We start from the raw sequence: 15346 nt of genomic DNA on the forward strand, positions 1-15346 counted from the left end.
GGAACATGTTATTCCAACCAGTTGTGAGGACACGGGGAGAACATGCAAACTCCACACAGAAAGGCCCTTTCGCCAACCCCGCCTCGGGTATGGGCACTGATGACACGGAAGAGAGGACACGCCGCCAGCACCCACAGCGTCCCGAGCGGGAATCGAACCCAGGACCTTTTAGCTGTGAGGCGACAGCACTACCGACTGTGCCACCGGCACGTTAACAGCATTTTAACATAAACATTGCATCCATTATATCGTAGCTCATGGTTCCCAACCTTCATGGATCGCAACCCATCCAGACCACTGATGGGTGGTTTACTTAATTACTTTGCATGCATTTTCAGAAATGTTGATTTTAAAGAGCAGAGTCATTAACACCAAGTTTAACTGTATCCATTTGTTGCAATAAATGGTTAAATCTATTCTACTTTGACGTGAGTGTGTTTATAGTAGCCTATGTATTTGGGGTGTTTGAAGATTGTAACATGTGATTGATTTCCAAAAATAAGGAACACAAATGTGTTCCTTAGTGTAGGCCTACTGCTTACAGTATTTGTTCTGATTACGGGACACATATTTTAGTTTCCAAACAAGGGGCAATTCCGTATTTCAACCGTTGGCAAGCCTACATCGCCCACTTGGCAGTGGAATAAATCAGATGATGTTTTATTGCCGTTTTGATCGCATGCTTTTGTCAGCCTCGATCTCTCTTCTTCAGATGCTTTATTTTTTATTTCCTTTCCTCGCGTCAAGAGTGTGGGAAGTGAGAACTCTTGTCGTTTTGGAGAACAGCTACCACACAACACTACCACATGACCGGGTTATATATAAACCCCTAATCAAACTATGCACTCCTTGGTGGCAGAGAGCGCAGAGAGAGAGAGAGATTAATGAAGAGAGCCGGAGAGGAATGGAGAGAAAAAGAGAGAGCGTGAAGAAGACTCACTGGTATACTATAGATGTCTAAACATACTAGTCCACTCAAGTGATCTCATTAGGGAAGCACTCACCACAAATGCACACGTACTGTACATGCAGTCACCACACACACACACACACACACACACACACACACACACACACACACACACACACACACACACACACACACACACACACACACACACACACACACACACACACACAGTGTATACTGTTAATTAGGTTCAATACAGTAGAACTACTGTACTGTCATACAGTTACTACAATGTACTGTACTATGCCCTTCTCAGCTGACAGTACACTACAGCTGTGCAATGCAAGAGGCATGGCACCCACGCTGAGCTATACTGTCTACAGCTGTTAGGAAATATATTTTATCCACGACTTTCAACCTGGCATACTTATAGACCAATTATTTGTTTACAAACATTGAGACTGGTGACTGTTTCATGTAATCAATTCCCAACAGATCTCCAAACCTGTTAAGGGGATTGTTGGTTTCAGTTCATTCAACCTCATTTTGTGTGTTGGCTAGTGAGGCGCACCCTAGGGAGACATTTATACTTCATTGCACAACAGTATTGCGCGCAAAGAACAGCTGATATACAAGCTCAGACCACGTCGCATCTGTCTGCTATTCTTAGCTTAGAGGTCTGCTATTCTCGACCATGCTCTGCGTGTGCGACACCTTCGAGGGACGGAGCATAAATTAAAATTATACTTGATGGGCTGCAGCTGCGCGTGGACGAGCAGGCTCTGCTGCCGTGATAATGAGCGCTCCCTGCGTTCTCATGACAGTGTGGTTTTGAGGACAACTTCCTTGAATTGCCATTATTGTTCACACACAACAGAAACCAAGGGCGAGAGATCACAATAAAAATAGAAATCATTCTTCCTCCACACTGGAAGAAAAACAGCATCTGAAATTTGATGGTGAATTTGTACACGTGAGTGCAGTTAGAACATTTCCATTGCATCTGAGAGGTGGGGTTCATGTGCTGCCGGCCTGCGCGAGCATGCTGATGCTTATCAGTGTGACGATGTCTGATAAGGCGTCTATGGGCATGTCATAATATGAATTTAATTTATTTAAAAAAAAGTTATTTCCCACATATTTTCTAATGCAGCAAAACATTTCCAAATATATAACATTCGACTTTAATACACTTTGGTGTGCCTTTGCAGTATTGATCTTGTTGGATAATATTTTGGCATTATTTGCTAAATAAAAATATGTAAATAATTGTTAAATGTGATAAACCCTCATTGGATGTTTTGACTGACTGAATGAAATAACTTTACATCCCACAGACACCCATATAGGCATATACCATATGTTTTTTAATCAAAAGTGATATATCACCAAACACAGGCTCTACAATATCAGTTATTATTATTATTTTGTGGGTAATTCAACTCATCCACACTTACATTCATACTATAGGCCATTGTGCTGTTTCATAGTTGGGTATGCTTTGCTTATTGGCACCTTGGCAGTAGCTAATGGAACTGCATCCAACCCCGATTCTATCCAGCCAGGCCAGGGGTTCAAACTATTGAAACTACTACTTTTACCTTTCTAGCCATTTAGTTGACCACCATCCTTATTCTTAAGAGAGACAGAGATCAGCGGTCTCATATAAGCAAGGACAGAGCTGGCCTCTGGCAACACATCACAATCAATACAGTGATAAAATGCTAACAAGGCCTTGATGGTGCGCCCAGATAGCAGCTAGAGTGGCTTTTGATGACTTCCCCCTGTCTGGAACAACAATGGCCTCTTGACGGATAATGAAAATGAGCCCATAAGGATGGTTACAATAGCTGTCCAGTGACTCACATAGGCACACTGGAGTCAGAAATACGTGAATGCCTGAAGAGAATGACAGTGTTATGTTGTTGTTATACACAAGTGTCTTCTACACAAGACATTACATTACAGTACAGATCTGACTACTGAAGAGAAAATGTGTCTTGTTTCAGCTATTTTAACAGTACACAATTACACATAGAATATGGTGTGTGTGTGTGTGTGTGTGTGTGTGTGTGCGCGTGCGTGCGTGCGTGCGTGCGTGCGTGCGTGCGTACACATGCACGGCTTTGCATGCATGTGCGTGTGAGTGAGAGACTCGGATTGCCTGTGAAGTACAGTCGAATGGGAGCAGATTTCATCAGACTTATCGCAGGCTCTTCTGTGTAACAGCCAACCACTCATAGGGCAGCAAGCCACACACTGTTATAGCACACCATTATGCTTAACGTATACTCCTGCCTCACAGTGTTATAGCACACCATTATGCTTAACGTAGAGTCCTGCCTCATGCCAACCACCCATAGGGCAGCAAGCCACACAGTGTTATAGCACACCATTATGCTTAACGTATACTCCTGCCTCATGCCAACCACCCATAGGGCAGCAAGCCACACAGTGTTATAGCACACCATTATGCTTAACGTATACTCCTGCCTCATGCTAAAACAAATCTACAATCTCAGACCAGCTATTATCGGCATGCAACATCAGTGTGCAACAAAGTATAAACCAGGCCTAAGCATGGATCAGCTGTGACACCGCTTACAGAAATCATCATATCATATAATGGTGGCTACAGGCGGACATAAATGTCCCTCTGTATTTACTTCTGTAGATCAATTCCCTGATACTTTACTGGAAAAATGCTGTTGAATAAAACAATAATAATACTCATTTGTACTATAATTCAGGATTGGCGGATCGTCACGTACATGTCCCTGACTGGCTAGTCTCGCGTTAACAGACAACTATGCCACAATCTCCGAATGCTATATAGAGTCTGGGACTATAGCCCCCATGAGCCGAGTAACGGAAGCTGCCATTTCCGTTCACGAAAATACATTTTTTTATTTCCTTTTCTGCTAAGCAACAAGCTATAGCCTTAGATGTTTTCTATTTATATTAGGATAAATATGCGCGACTGTAAACTGAAACGGAAGTGGCGAGGAGGCTCCACTTCCGCTGTGTCCGGATACTCATGAGACCTTTTCCGTTGGCCCAGACTGTACGGAGCGTTTGGAAATCGCGGAGGCACAGTCTGGTAACGCGAGACTACTGACTGGTTAACCTCACCCGTTTGATTAAATGATTGGCCGACAGGAGCAATGACACAGCAGTTGAATCTGCAATTCTGCACTTTACAGTATATGGCCCACAAGCTGTTGAACTTAAAAATATTACTTTCCTGAGATAGGTTAAAAAAAATCAGAGTCCAGCGATTTTGAAGTTTCTGCCTCTGTGTGGGGGTATTTATATGCAAATATCATGACCAATGGCATTGCAATAAACATCAATGATGATGTTTAGGTGAAAAAAATAACAGAAAATGTTTTAATTAATTAAAATATAAATTGTTGTATATTTGTATATACTACATAGATATTAGTACAATCCATAAATCACATTATAATCACCCATAACAGAACTAGATACCACATGCAGGTAGTACAAGGGGAGAGAGAGATAATTAGAAGTAACCTCCTGCCTTTCATGTCCTAGTGAACTATTGCTGTGCTGGATTACTTTTACATATTGGGTAGAATTATTATTACTTTCAGATTTACAGTTTTTTTTAAGCATAAGAAATGTGAACATTTAAAATGCAGTTTGTCTACCAGTCTCTATTAGATTTTTCTAAATATATTCCCTTCACTGATAGAGGGGTTTCAGCTTCTGAGTTGTTTCCTCTTGACACTGACATTCATGCTGCTAAATTATCATTTTAATACCAATAACATTAGTTTTTATTATATTATTACTATAAAACACCTGCCTCAAAATGGCTTCCAATCACTTGATTGTTTTTTCCTGATGATGACCACACCCCCTATGGAGTCCACCTGTTGTTGCTCCTTATAAGTGTGTGTTTGTCCTCTGGTTGGTTTATTCCCTGAAGAAGACCTACTAGGTCGAAACGTTGGATTCTTGTCAATAAATATACAGCATCGTGGCTACAAGTGTGCTGCCTTTTTCTCATTTTTACTTATTTACTGCCTTAGGCCAGCACCTCACCAACACTGGTTTGCGCCCTTTCCTGTTTTGTATTACTATAAACACTTCCATTTAATAGTATGCCTTGTGCTTTTGATGAATCAAAGTAAGCAGGGAATGAGAGTGTAATTGTGATAGCAATTGTGATAGCATCACTGTTTCAAAGATGGTACCATGTGACATGTGATGGATAATTTTGAATTATTCTGTTATTTTTGTGGATGGAAGTTTCCATGTTCCCAATGACTTTGTATCTTCATGCCCCATGTCCTGTACCTTTCATATCTCAGGCCCTGTGTCCTACTGATTTTCACTTCTCCCCTAGCCCGCGAGTAAGATAAAGAATTGTTGTTTCCCGATTGTCTGCCTTTCTGTGGAAAACACCCTGTTATTCGGCCTTGCTACGGTGCCAGAGCAGACAAGTTGTCTCCTAGTTACGTTAGCTGGTTGGCATTAACTTTGAATTATGAACTACATTTACATGATTAACTACATATCCCATACATTATGCTTCCTGGTTTTGGACAGGATGTGATTGTTTGAACTTCCTTTGGTTATTTGTGTAGCCTTCTCAAATCTTGATTAAAATGATATATATACCGTGTCCATTTTGTGGCACGCCAGCGAGACATTTTGTAATTTGGCTGTATGTGGGATCTGTTCCTGTGCTCTCCAAACTGAAAATGAATAGACAAAACCATATGCTCTGACTGGACAATCATCTTTTTTATTGGGTATTTAAGGTATTTTTCTAAAAGAGTATTTCCTGCTTAACTCTTTGAGATATTCATGGATTTCTATATAGTTTTTAGACTTCTCTATGGCAGAATGGCGTTTTTGAATGATTTATTGAAAATTCTCTGTTGTGAATGTGTGACAACGAAAGACCTTCAGAGAAAGCTTGACTTGTCTGCTTCCAGGAAAAAAATGAACTGAGTTGATAAAATGTTTAGTTCTTGTGTTGGAAGCCATTTAAAAGAGCCTGCATTTACACTGTTTTCTGTTTCTAGGACAACAAAAAAAGTTATGACCAGTTGAAGTTTTATTTTCTAAAGAACTTTTTTTCTGCTGGGCGTACACACCCATGCCATATCTCATTTTAAAGGGTGAGTTGTCTAGTTAGAAAAAGAAAAAGAAAAAAGTTTCTCACATGTACCACTGTAGATATTTTGCCATCTATAAATAGCATGGTCAGTCAGGACCAATCTGACCTATCCAGCTAAAAGTTCCCATAGCTCTGCATTGGAACGTGATAGAAACTCAAATTCTTTTTGGGGTAAATGTAGACATTCTAACGCACATTTTGATATATACCATGTCTACATAGTCTTACCAGTACCTTGTATATTCATGCATGAATCTCAAAAACCTGTTACGAAGAAACACAGTTTTGATAAAAAACACATCCAAGGACATTGTTTTGATATGACTTGGTGCCCATGATATGTATCAAAATATAGACTTGAATGTATACTGCATTATAAAAAAAAAATTGGGTTCTTACCATCTACAATTACAGAGTAAATCACAGTTGAAACTCGCTTAGTCAAACCATAAACCTCAGAATAGTGTAAAAATAGCCCGACAGGTATCTCAAATTGGAAAAGTGCACTTTTATTTTTTCAGAACATAACCAGAACATAACCAGAACATAACCAGAACATAAACATTATAATTTAAAATAATTACAGAAAATAAATAAATACTAATGCAATACATAGTGTACATACTGTACACTATTTTGACGTTGACATTGTATGTGTAGGCTATACAGGGTACAGTTCTATTTGACGTTGACAGTGTGTGTGTGTAGGACACCGACCCCCCCTCCCCCCCTGAACCACCGGAGATGAAGCAGCTTAGCCGCACTGTTACACTATTTTGACGTTGACATTGTATGTGTAGGCTATACAGGGTACAGTTCTATTTGACGTTGACAGTGTGTGTGTAGGACCCCCTCCCCCCCTCCCCCCCTGAACCACCGGAGATGAAGCAGCTTAGCCGCACTGTTACACTATTTTGACGTTGACATTGTATGTGTAGGCTATACAGGGTACAGTTCTATTTGACGTTGACAGTGTGTGTGTAGGGTATACAGGGTAGTTACAGTTCTATTGACGTTGAGGGTGTAGACTTTCAAAATAAGACAGAAAAAAAGAAAAAAAAAGAGAACAGTTATTCAAAGTAGTGCTTGATATTCTTGTCCTTGTGGTAAACGAAGAAGCATGGGAACAAACACAAGGGCACCTCACAATCAGGGCAGTAATACAGGGTCATATGCCGGAGTGGTCTACCATTGGGACCGTTACTGAGCAGGTGGAGCCTGCAGGTTCTCTTGTCAATTCTCACTGGCACATGGCCACGCAAATGCACCTCAAGTCTCCTATTCTCATCACCTGCTCTTGCCCTATATGGACGATCACCCCCCACTGCCCCCTCCGCCGCCGCCGCCTCCTCCTCCTCCTCCTCCTCCTCCGGCCTCCCTGGTCTCAGTGATGTCCACCTCTCCACCACCAACATGATATAGTCCAGGAGAGTTTTTGTCCTGCCCTGCTTGAGTTTGTGCAACACGAACGCATTGTACATCACCATCTGAAACATGTAAAAGACAAACTTCACAGGCCACTTGTAGGACTTACGGGCAAACGGATAGTAGGAGATATGTTGGTCTAGTTTGTCCACACCATTCATGTACTTGTTGTACTCGTTGACACAATGTGGCTTAATTTTTTTATCCCTGACTGGCTCGCCTGGCGTCACTCTGGCTTTCTTACGCCTCTCAGTGACTGTGACCATCGTGTGTGGGTGGATGGTGCTGCACATTTTGACAACCTTCTTGTCCCGCCAAGCCAACAGCATCACCCCGTCATTGTTGTGGCGCATCAGAGTCTCGCCCAGCTTCATGTCGCCTGGTTTGCTAAGCCGCTTCATCTCCGGTGGTTCCCCCCTGTTCTTCCTCATCGTCCCACATACATGGGTTCCCAAAGACAGTAGCATAATACACCTGTTCACTGAGTTGTACAGATTGTCCATGTACAAATGGTAGCCTTTGTTGGACAACGGTCCGAGAAGCTCCATCACGGTCGTGTCCAGCCCACAGCCTACTCCGGTATATGGCTTCATGTTCCAGAGGTAGCCCGTCGCTGAATCGGCTAGGCAGTAGGATTTAATCCCCCATTTTACCGGTTTCAACGGATTATAGCACTTCCAAGCCAGTCTTCCCTTCCATAGCATAACACCTTCGTCGATGGATATGTTCTTCTCTGGGGTGTACATGGACTGAAACCGGGCCAGAAGATAGTTCACAAGATATCTGACTTTGTACATGCGGTCCGCTGTGTCTGGAGTCTCCTGGTCACTGAAGTGAAGGAACCGCTTGAGCAGCAGAAACCGGGTCAGGCTCATGGTGCGCCTGAACTGCTGTGTCTCATTAGCCTTACGCCGGGACCAGTATGACACAAGGGTTGGCTTCCTCACAAGGCCCGTCAGGAAAAAGAGCCCGAAGAAGTTCTTCAACTCTATCACAGAGACATCCGTCCATTTCTTCACTGTGGAGTGTGGGAGTGGGTCCTGGATCTAGATAGATAGATATATAAGTTAGATTTATTTGCAGAAATTACAACAAAGTCATCAATTTGGGAAAACATCAATGTGGAATATACACAATACACACCATTGCGATGGACTGCGCTGCATATCTGTTGGTCTCATCGCAAATATACTGGAGCAGCTCATCGGTCAGCAACAGCTCAAAGAACTCCACTGGATCACTCTCTGCACTGAGGTCACAGTGAACACCCGGCTCTCCAGTAAACGGGATGTCCTGTGGCTCCCACCCACCAGCAGACCACCCTGGCGAAGCCGTTGAGTTGGCATCACCTAAATTACAGGAATACACAATTATTAGCATAAAAAACATTGTTTTTATTCATGTAGAATACATCTGGTGGAGCTGTAACATGTGATGAGACTATAAAATGATATACATGATTTTGTTCTGTGCATTGTATTTATACCTGCTTCCATGGGCACAGGGGCAGCATCTGCAGCTGTCGAGATGATGGGCTGTTCATCATCTGTAAAACAACAACCATTTCAATCAATTAGAGGCATGGTGTAGCGTTCTCCATAGTGCCAAATGCAGACAGACTTTAGCCACATCCACAAGTTATTTAGCTCTCTAGTTACTCACCTCCATCCACATCACTGTTCACCTCATCTTCATCATCGTGCCACTCCTCATCACCCGGTTCTAAATATGTACAAATAAATAATCATTTAGCTGGAGTGCACGCTACAATTACATTCCTTCATACAAAAATGTAGCCAATCACATACGAATTGTGGCCAACACATCCATCTATTCAGTGTTGATCCATTTCAGCCAACACATTGTAGCCAACACACATCAAAGCAAAGCAAAGTGTCCATCGTTGTATCCCCCCCCCCACTGCTACAGCGGTGGAGTCCTAAGCGAACCAATGGGGCTTTCAAATAGATCTGTATTGAGCTTGCATGATGATCAAATGAACGTATTGTACCGTGGTTTATATGCTATATATTATGAGAAATGTTCCATTACTTTTTTCCCCATCTATTCAGTATTGTTTTATCGTTTATTATGATCCCTGTTTTTTTGTATTACTTTTCCGCGCCGCTGGGGGAAGGGTGGTGTAATGCAGGCCGCAAAGCTAAGCTAATTCATTATACTACTAAATCTATATAATATTGCGCTTGCATGATAATCAAAATAGTGTATTGTACCGTGGCTTATAGGCAAAATCATATAAGATGATCGCTAGAAATAAATGATTTGGATGATGTAGCATGCACGATAAAACTATCATATAAAAAATGTATTTTGACGATGACGAAGGTTTGACGAAGGTGCCGCCATCATGCGGCCATGCCGCATGATGGCGGCCTCCTCCTGAAAACCTTCGTCATCGTCAAAATACATTTTTTATATGATAGTTTTATCGTGCATGCTACATCATCCAAATCATTTATTTCTAGCGATCATCTTATATGATTTTGCCTATAAGCCACGGTACAATACACTATTTTGATTATCATGCAAGCGCAATATTATATAGATTTAGTAGTATAATGAATTAGCTTAGCTTTGCGGCCTGCATTACACCACCCTTCCCCCAGCGGCGCGGAAAAGTAATACAAAAAAACAGGGATCATAATAAACGATAAAACAATACTGAATAGATGGGGAAAAAAGTAATGGAACATTTCTCATAATATATAGCATATAAACCACGGTACAATACGTTCATTTGATCATCATGCAAGCTCAATACAGATCTATTTGAAAGCCCCATTGGTTCGCTTAGGACTCCACCGCTGTAGCAGTGATGATGATGGACACTTTGCTTTGATGTGTGTTGGCTACAATGTGTTGGCATTTTTCGTAACAATGTTTCAGACAATAAGATTCTTACCATCGAGCTCATCGGGGGACGGTTCGGCTCCATCGCTGTCTCGAAACGGCTCAAAGTCCTCTTCGGAGGAAGATTGGGGGGGGGGGGCGACAAACCCCTTGGAAAACCTCGTAACCCGTGTAGATCGGCGGAGCACGGTGTCGTCGCTCGAGCCAGGCCGGGGAGAGGGACCGCTAACACTGGGCGCAGGCTTGGGGCTAGTAGATGCGAGAAGGCCGCGATCCTGCAACCCGCTGCCACCGGGCTGGGGACCGGGCGAAGCCGCTTGCCTGCTCTTCTTCTTGACGGGGGACAAGAGCTTCACATCGGGGACGACAGTAGGCTCGACATCGGGGACAAGGGGCTTAGCATCAGGCCCGGGGGGGACAAGAGGCACCACCGCATCTCCTGGCTTCTCTCCGTCGCTACCAGACAACTCCTCGTCGGTCTGAGGTGGAAGAGGATCAGGATTACGGGGCCGGCCCTTCTTCCCGACGAAGACCATGCGGAGATGTTCCTCCATGGTTGTTTGGCGCACACCACCAGTGGAGGTAGAGGGAAGGGGAGATGGACGCTTGGAGCGTTTTTTTGGCGCCATGTCGAACTACACTCTGACACTGACTACTGACCGACTACACTCGTAATCTACTATATAAACTAACAAGACGTACAGACAAACCAACACTCAACCAACAGACAGACACACACTAAACAGGTAAAAATAAACACACTAAACTAACGATCTAAAGCTATACTATACACAGATAAGACGGCAAGACGCGGACACTTTTTTTTGGTTTTTTTTTGTTTTTTTTTTGACAGACAAAGACAGACAGACAACAGACTACTAACTAAAGAATCTAAACTAAATATAAACCTAAATTACTACAACTAACTACTAATATTACTACTACTACTACTACTATTACTACTACTACTACTACTGCTATAAAACTCGCTCAATCAATCAATACTACTCACTCACTTTCGACACGCACCATAGACTACTCCAAAACTGTCTTCCCCACGCAGATCCCGGGGGGGTGGCCAGGTTTTATAGCAAAGGATGCCGGTGTGTCACGTGACACGGGTTTTATGGGTAATGTAGTTGGAATATAAGCTCAGGAGTTTAAACAGCGCTCCGGAGGATGTTAATATGGTTAGATTAATAAGAAAAGCTGAAGACGCCAATTGGCGTCATTGATCATTTACGGAATTCTGATGAAGACGCCAATTGGCGTCTTTCATCTTCTAAGGGTTAAGGTAACATTTGGATATTGATCATTCTCTTAAAAGTATTCCTGTTAAAGCTAATTATTAACTTTATCATCTAAAAGGTTTAATAACCATTTTAAGGCTCTCTGCCTAGATTATGGGTGCCGAGTATTTATTTGTACTCTGATTACTTTCAAAAGTATTTTTATAGTTTTATAGTTTCAGCTATGTTATCGAAGTAATATAGTAATACAGTCCTTTTTATATTAGTTTATATGCATTAATTGGCCATTCTCGCCATTTTATATGCAACAACATGCATGTGGCCTCAACATGGCCTCAGCTTGCAAGCAAAGGAACAACATGTTAGGTAAGCGGCCATTTTAGTAGTTAGAAGGGGGCTGAACTACACCAGTCACAGAGCCCTCTCTCATCCATGCTGCCTCCTATCAAGTGGTCATAACTCACAACCGCACACACAGTGCAATTAGCCTTACCTGCCACAAAGGTAAAAATCAACAGAAGTTACAAAAACAAGACCATCTCTGTATGTGAAGATGCATGGATGCATGCATGCTTCCCACAGAGGCAGAAAAGGTCAATGATGGAGGGATACAGAGGAAAGAGAATTTGTGATGAAAATGACCTCTACAGTACCTCACCAGGTAGCTGCAAGCCTTTCCCTGGCCTGTAGTGACTCTTTAACATGCAGGCTGCTACAGAACTAGCAGATGGATGGATGGCATTTTAGTGAACGATCTGAGGTGATACTTTATCCATCTATTTAACCACAGCAATGACAAGACAGGTTAACCCTCCTAATGAATAGCCTCCAATAAAAGATGACAAAACTGTTTGCTTTGCAAGTAGATCTAAGCTTCCTCTGTTAAACTAGACACATTAGATGGAGATTGTTCTTAAACATTAGAGGGCTTCACGTGCATTGGAAGCCGACATGGGCACACACAACTGAAGAGGGTCACAATGCAATGAAAGAAGAGAGGACCATGAATTATGCAAAGACCCATGCATGGCTATAAAAGGTTAAGCATTTACCACTGATGCATAAAGTACTCAGCAAACTCTTCCGGATGGAAGAATCGTAGCAACAGCTCAGATGTAGATTAGATTCACGTTCTGCTCTTCTTCACGTTCTGCTCAGATTCAATGCTATAAAATGTGGATGAGTCATATCGAAATATTATTTTACTGTCACCATGTATGCTTGAAATTCAGCATCTTTTCCATTCTCACATAATGAGATTTTGGGGAGTATGGGCTCAGATACGTGAAGAGAACATTATCGACCTCATATTGAATTCTTTTTTAGATGCACCTTGCTTTCAAGGGACTCCGAGTACGTATTCAATCACTGTTTTGATCCTCTGAGAGTGATTTCACATGTCAAATCTTTACATTAAAGGGATTCTGCAATACGATGTAGTGCCGGGGGAAACACACTGATTTGCATCAGCCTCAACACTGCCAGTCAACTCCTGATAAGCAACACACAAAGTGACAACCAGGGGATAGATGAGAGCAGCTCTCATTTTATGAGAGTTTAAAGTAAGGACTGATCAAAAACAAGAACTAACACATAGCCTACTGCCACTTATCTTTACGGAGGGACAGTTCAAGGCCTATTCCACGTGTACATGCTGTCTACACAAGCTACGTTATAAAAACTAATCTCTGACAAATATGAAAACAAAAACACATCTGTTGTCGAGACTGTCAGTCTGTCAACACCTGCAGTCTAATACTGTTTTAGTCTTAGTCTTGGTGTTAATTTTGACAGCAAATTCTCATTTAGTCTCAGTCTTTTGAACACAGCATTTAGTTTTAGTCCTAATTAGTCATCTGAAATTGTTTGGTCTTAGTCTAGTCTTTATAGTTGACTAATTATCAAAAACCTTACTTGTTTAGTCTCTAGTCTTAGTCAACTAAATTGACACTGCACATCAGAAATAAGACATCAGAAACAGAATGATTCAAAGATGGTGTTTACTGTTTATTCACACCTTCGGCTTCAGTTTGCCTCACAGTGCCTATAGAACAAATGTCTACCTCTCAACATTGCCAGTTTTGGCTACGTAAGGAGATGTCGTGTAGAGTCTACACGACATCTCCTTACGTAGCCAAAACTGGCAATGTTGGCAGCGGCATCTGTTCCTCAATATGGTGGAATAGTAACTGTACATGTACTGCAAAAAGTCCTGTTAGCAAGGTTGGAAACAGCATATCAAATCAATGCCCTCAATTGAACGAAAATGTTGCCTCTTTGCATGGGTCTAAATTGCAGCCCCAAAAGCACAGAGCAACATTAACAAAATACCCATGTAATATGTGTAGATAGCCCAAAATTTGAACTCTCGTAGATGTATTTATCGATTCTGACATTTTGATAGTTCAAAGACTTATAGCCTTGGGTGCGACGAGCGAAACCACCTGCCTCAAAGTAACACTGAACATGTACAAATGCAAAATCTAAGGTGCTTTCCTGGTTGCCCCACCTGTCCCATTATTCTCCGGGAAGGTTCTGAAACCCGGAGGTCCGTAGTTTTTGATAAAAAAGGTGTTTTAATCCACTCTGTCTCGGAATCTGTCATCCATCTTGGATCGATGCACCCAAGGCTATAAGTCTTTGAACTCTCGTAGATTGAAAATGTCAGCATCGATAAATACATCTACGAGAGTTAAAATTTTGGGCTAATGTGTAGACAGGGCCCAAGTGTGGCTACTGTACATGCATAAGTGCATATGTGATGTTTCAGGCTGCCGATACACTGTTGCCAGTATCTGACTGATATAATGATGTATCAGTGTGAGATACTTAAAATGCTAATGTGATAGTATCTGCTTATGCAGATACACATGGTTTGACAGTTTTACCCCCCTCTTTTCTCCACAATGCACGATTGTATCATTCAAAGTAACAGGAAAGTCAGACACGTCTCACAGACTTGCAAGTTAAAAAATACAATCAGAATCAAAGTAACCTATTAACACCACAAAGGCACATGATAGCAAGTAAGCCCCACTGAAGGACCGAGCGTAGGCAGGTGATAAGCGCTGGGTCATTACACCCGTCTAAGCTCAACCAGGGGCAAGAGAGGCTAATCAACTATGGAATGCCATTCCTGCCGTATCTAGATATAAATACATAAATAAATAAATGCATTTATAAAGCATGAAATGCTCAAATAAATAAATAATTGTGCAAAGAAATATACAATTAAATATTGAAATGTATTCATTTATGTGACCATTTATGTATTTAATTATTTATTTATATATTTATGTATTTATTTAATTATTTATTTCCTTATTTATTTACGTATTTATTTATTTAATTATTTATTTAAACATTTAATTATTTATTTAAACATTTAATTATTTATTTATGTATTTATTTCCTTATTTATTTACGTATTTATTTATTTAATTATTTATTTAAACATTTAATTATTTATTTAAACATTTAATTATTTATTTATGTATTTATTTCCTTATTTATTTACGTATTTATTTATTTAATTATTTATTTAAACATTTAATTACTTATTTAAACATTTAATTATTTATTTATGTATTTATTTCCTTATTTATTTACGTATTTATTTATTTAATTATTTATTTAAGCATTTAATTATTTATTTAAACATTTAATTATTTAATTATTTAAACATTTATTTAAACATTTATTTAAACATTTATTTCATGCCGTATTTCACTGACG

The 15346-nt window shown here is 40.9% G+C and overlaps 2 protein-coding genes across 3 annotated transcripts in view; both read right to left on the reverse strand.

The window, feature by feature from the left end:
• The window catches only part of LOC306940347 (regulator of G-protein signaling 6-like), a 124099-nt gene that overhangs the window by 38644 nt on the left and 70109 nt on the right, over positions 1-15346 (reverse strand). The window lies entirely within an intron of this gene.
• LOC306940505 (piggyBac transposable element-derived protein 4-like) lies at positions 2792-9364 on the reverse strand (the record flags this gene model as incomplete). Its single annotated transcript, XM_079525603.1, has 5 exons — positions 9153-9364; positions 8977-9036; positions 8634-8839; positions 7391-8536; positions 2792-2809 (listed from the first exon to the last, which is right to left on the reverse strand). The coding sequence occupies exons 2-5, from the start codon at positions 8984-8986 to the stop codon at positions 2792-2794; spliced, it is 1380 nt and encodes a 459-aa protein (XP_079381729.1). The 5' UTR covers positions 8987-9036; positions 9153-9364.

This window comes from Electrona antarctica (assembly GCF_951216825.1).
Source record: "Electrona antarctica genome assembly, chromosome: 17".
Lineage (NCBI taxonomy): Eukaryota > Metazoa > Chordata > Actinopteri > Myctophiformes > Myctophidae > Electrona > Electrona antarctica.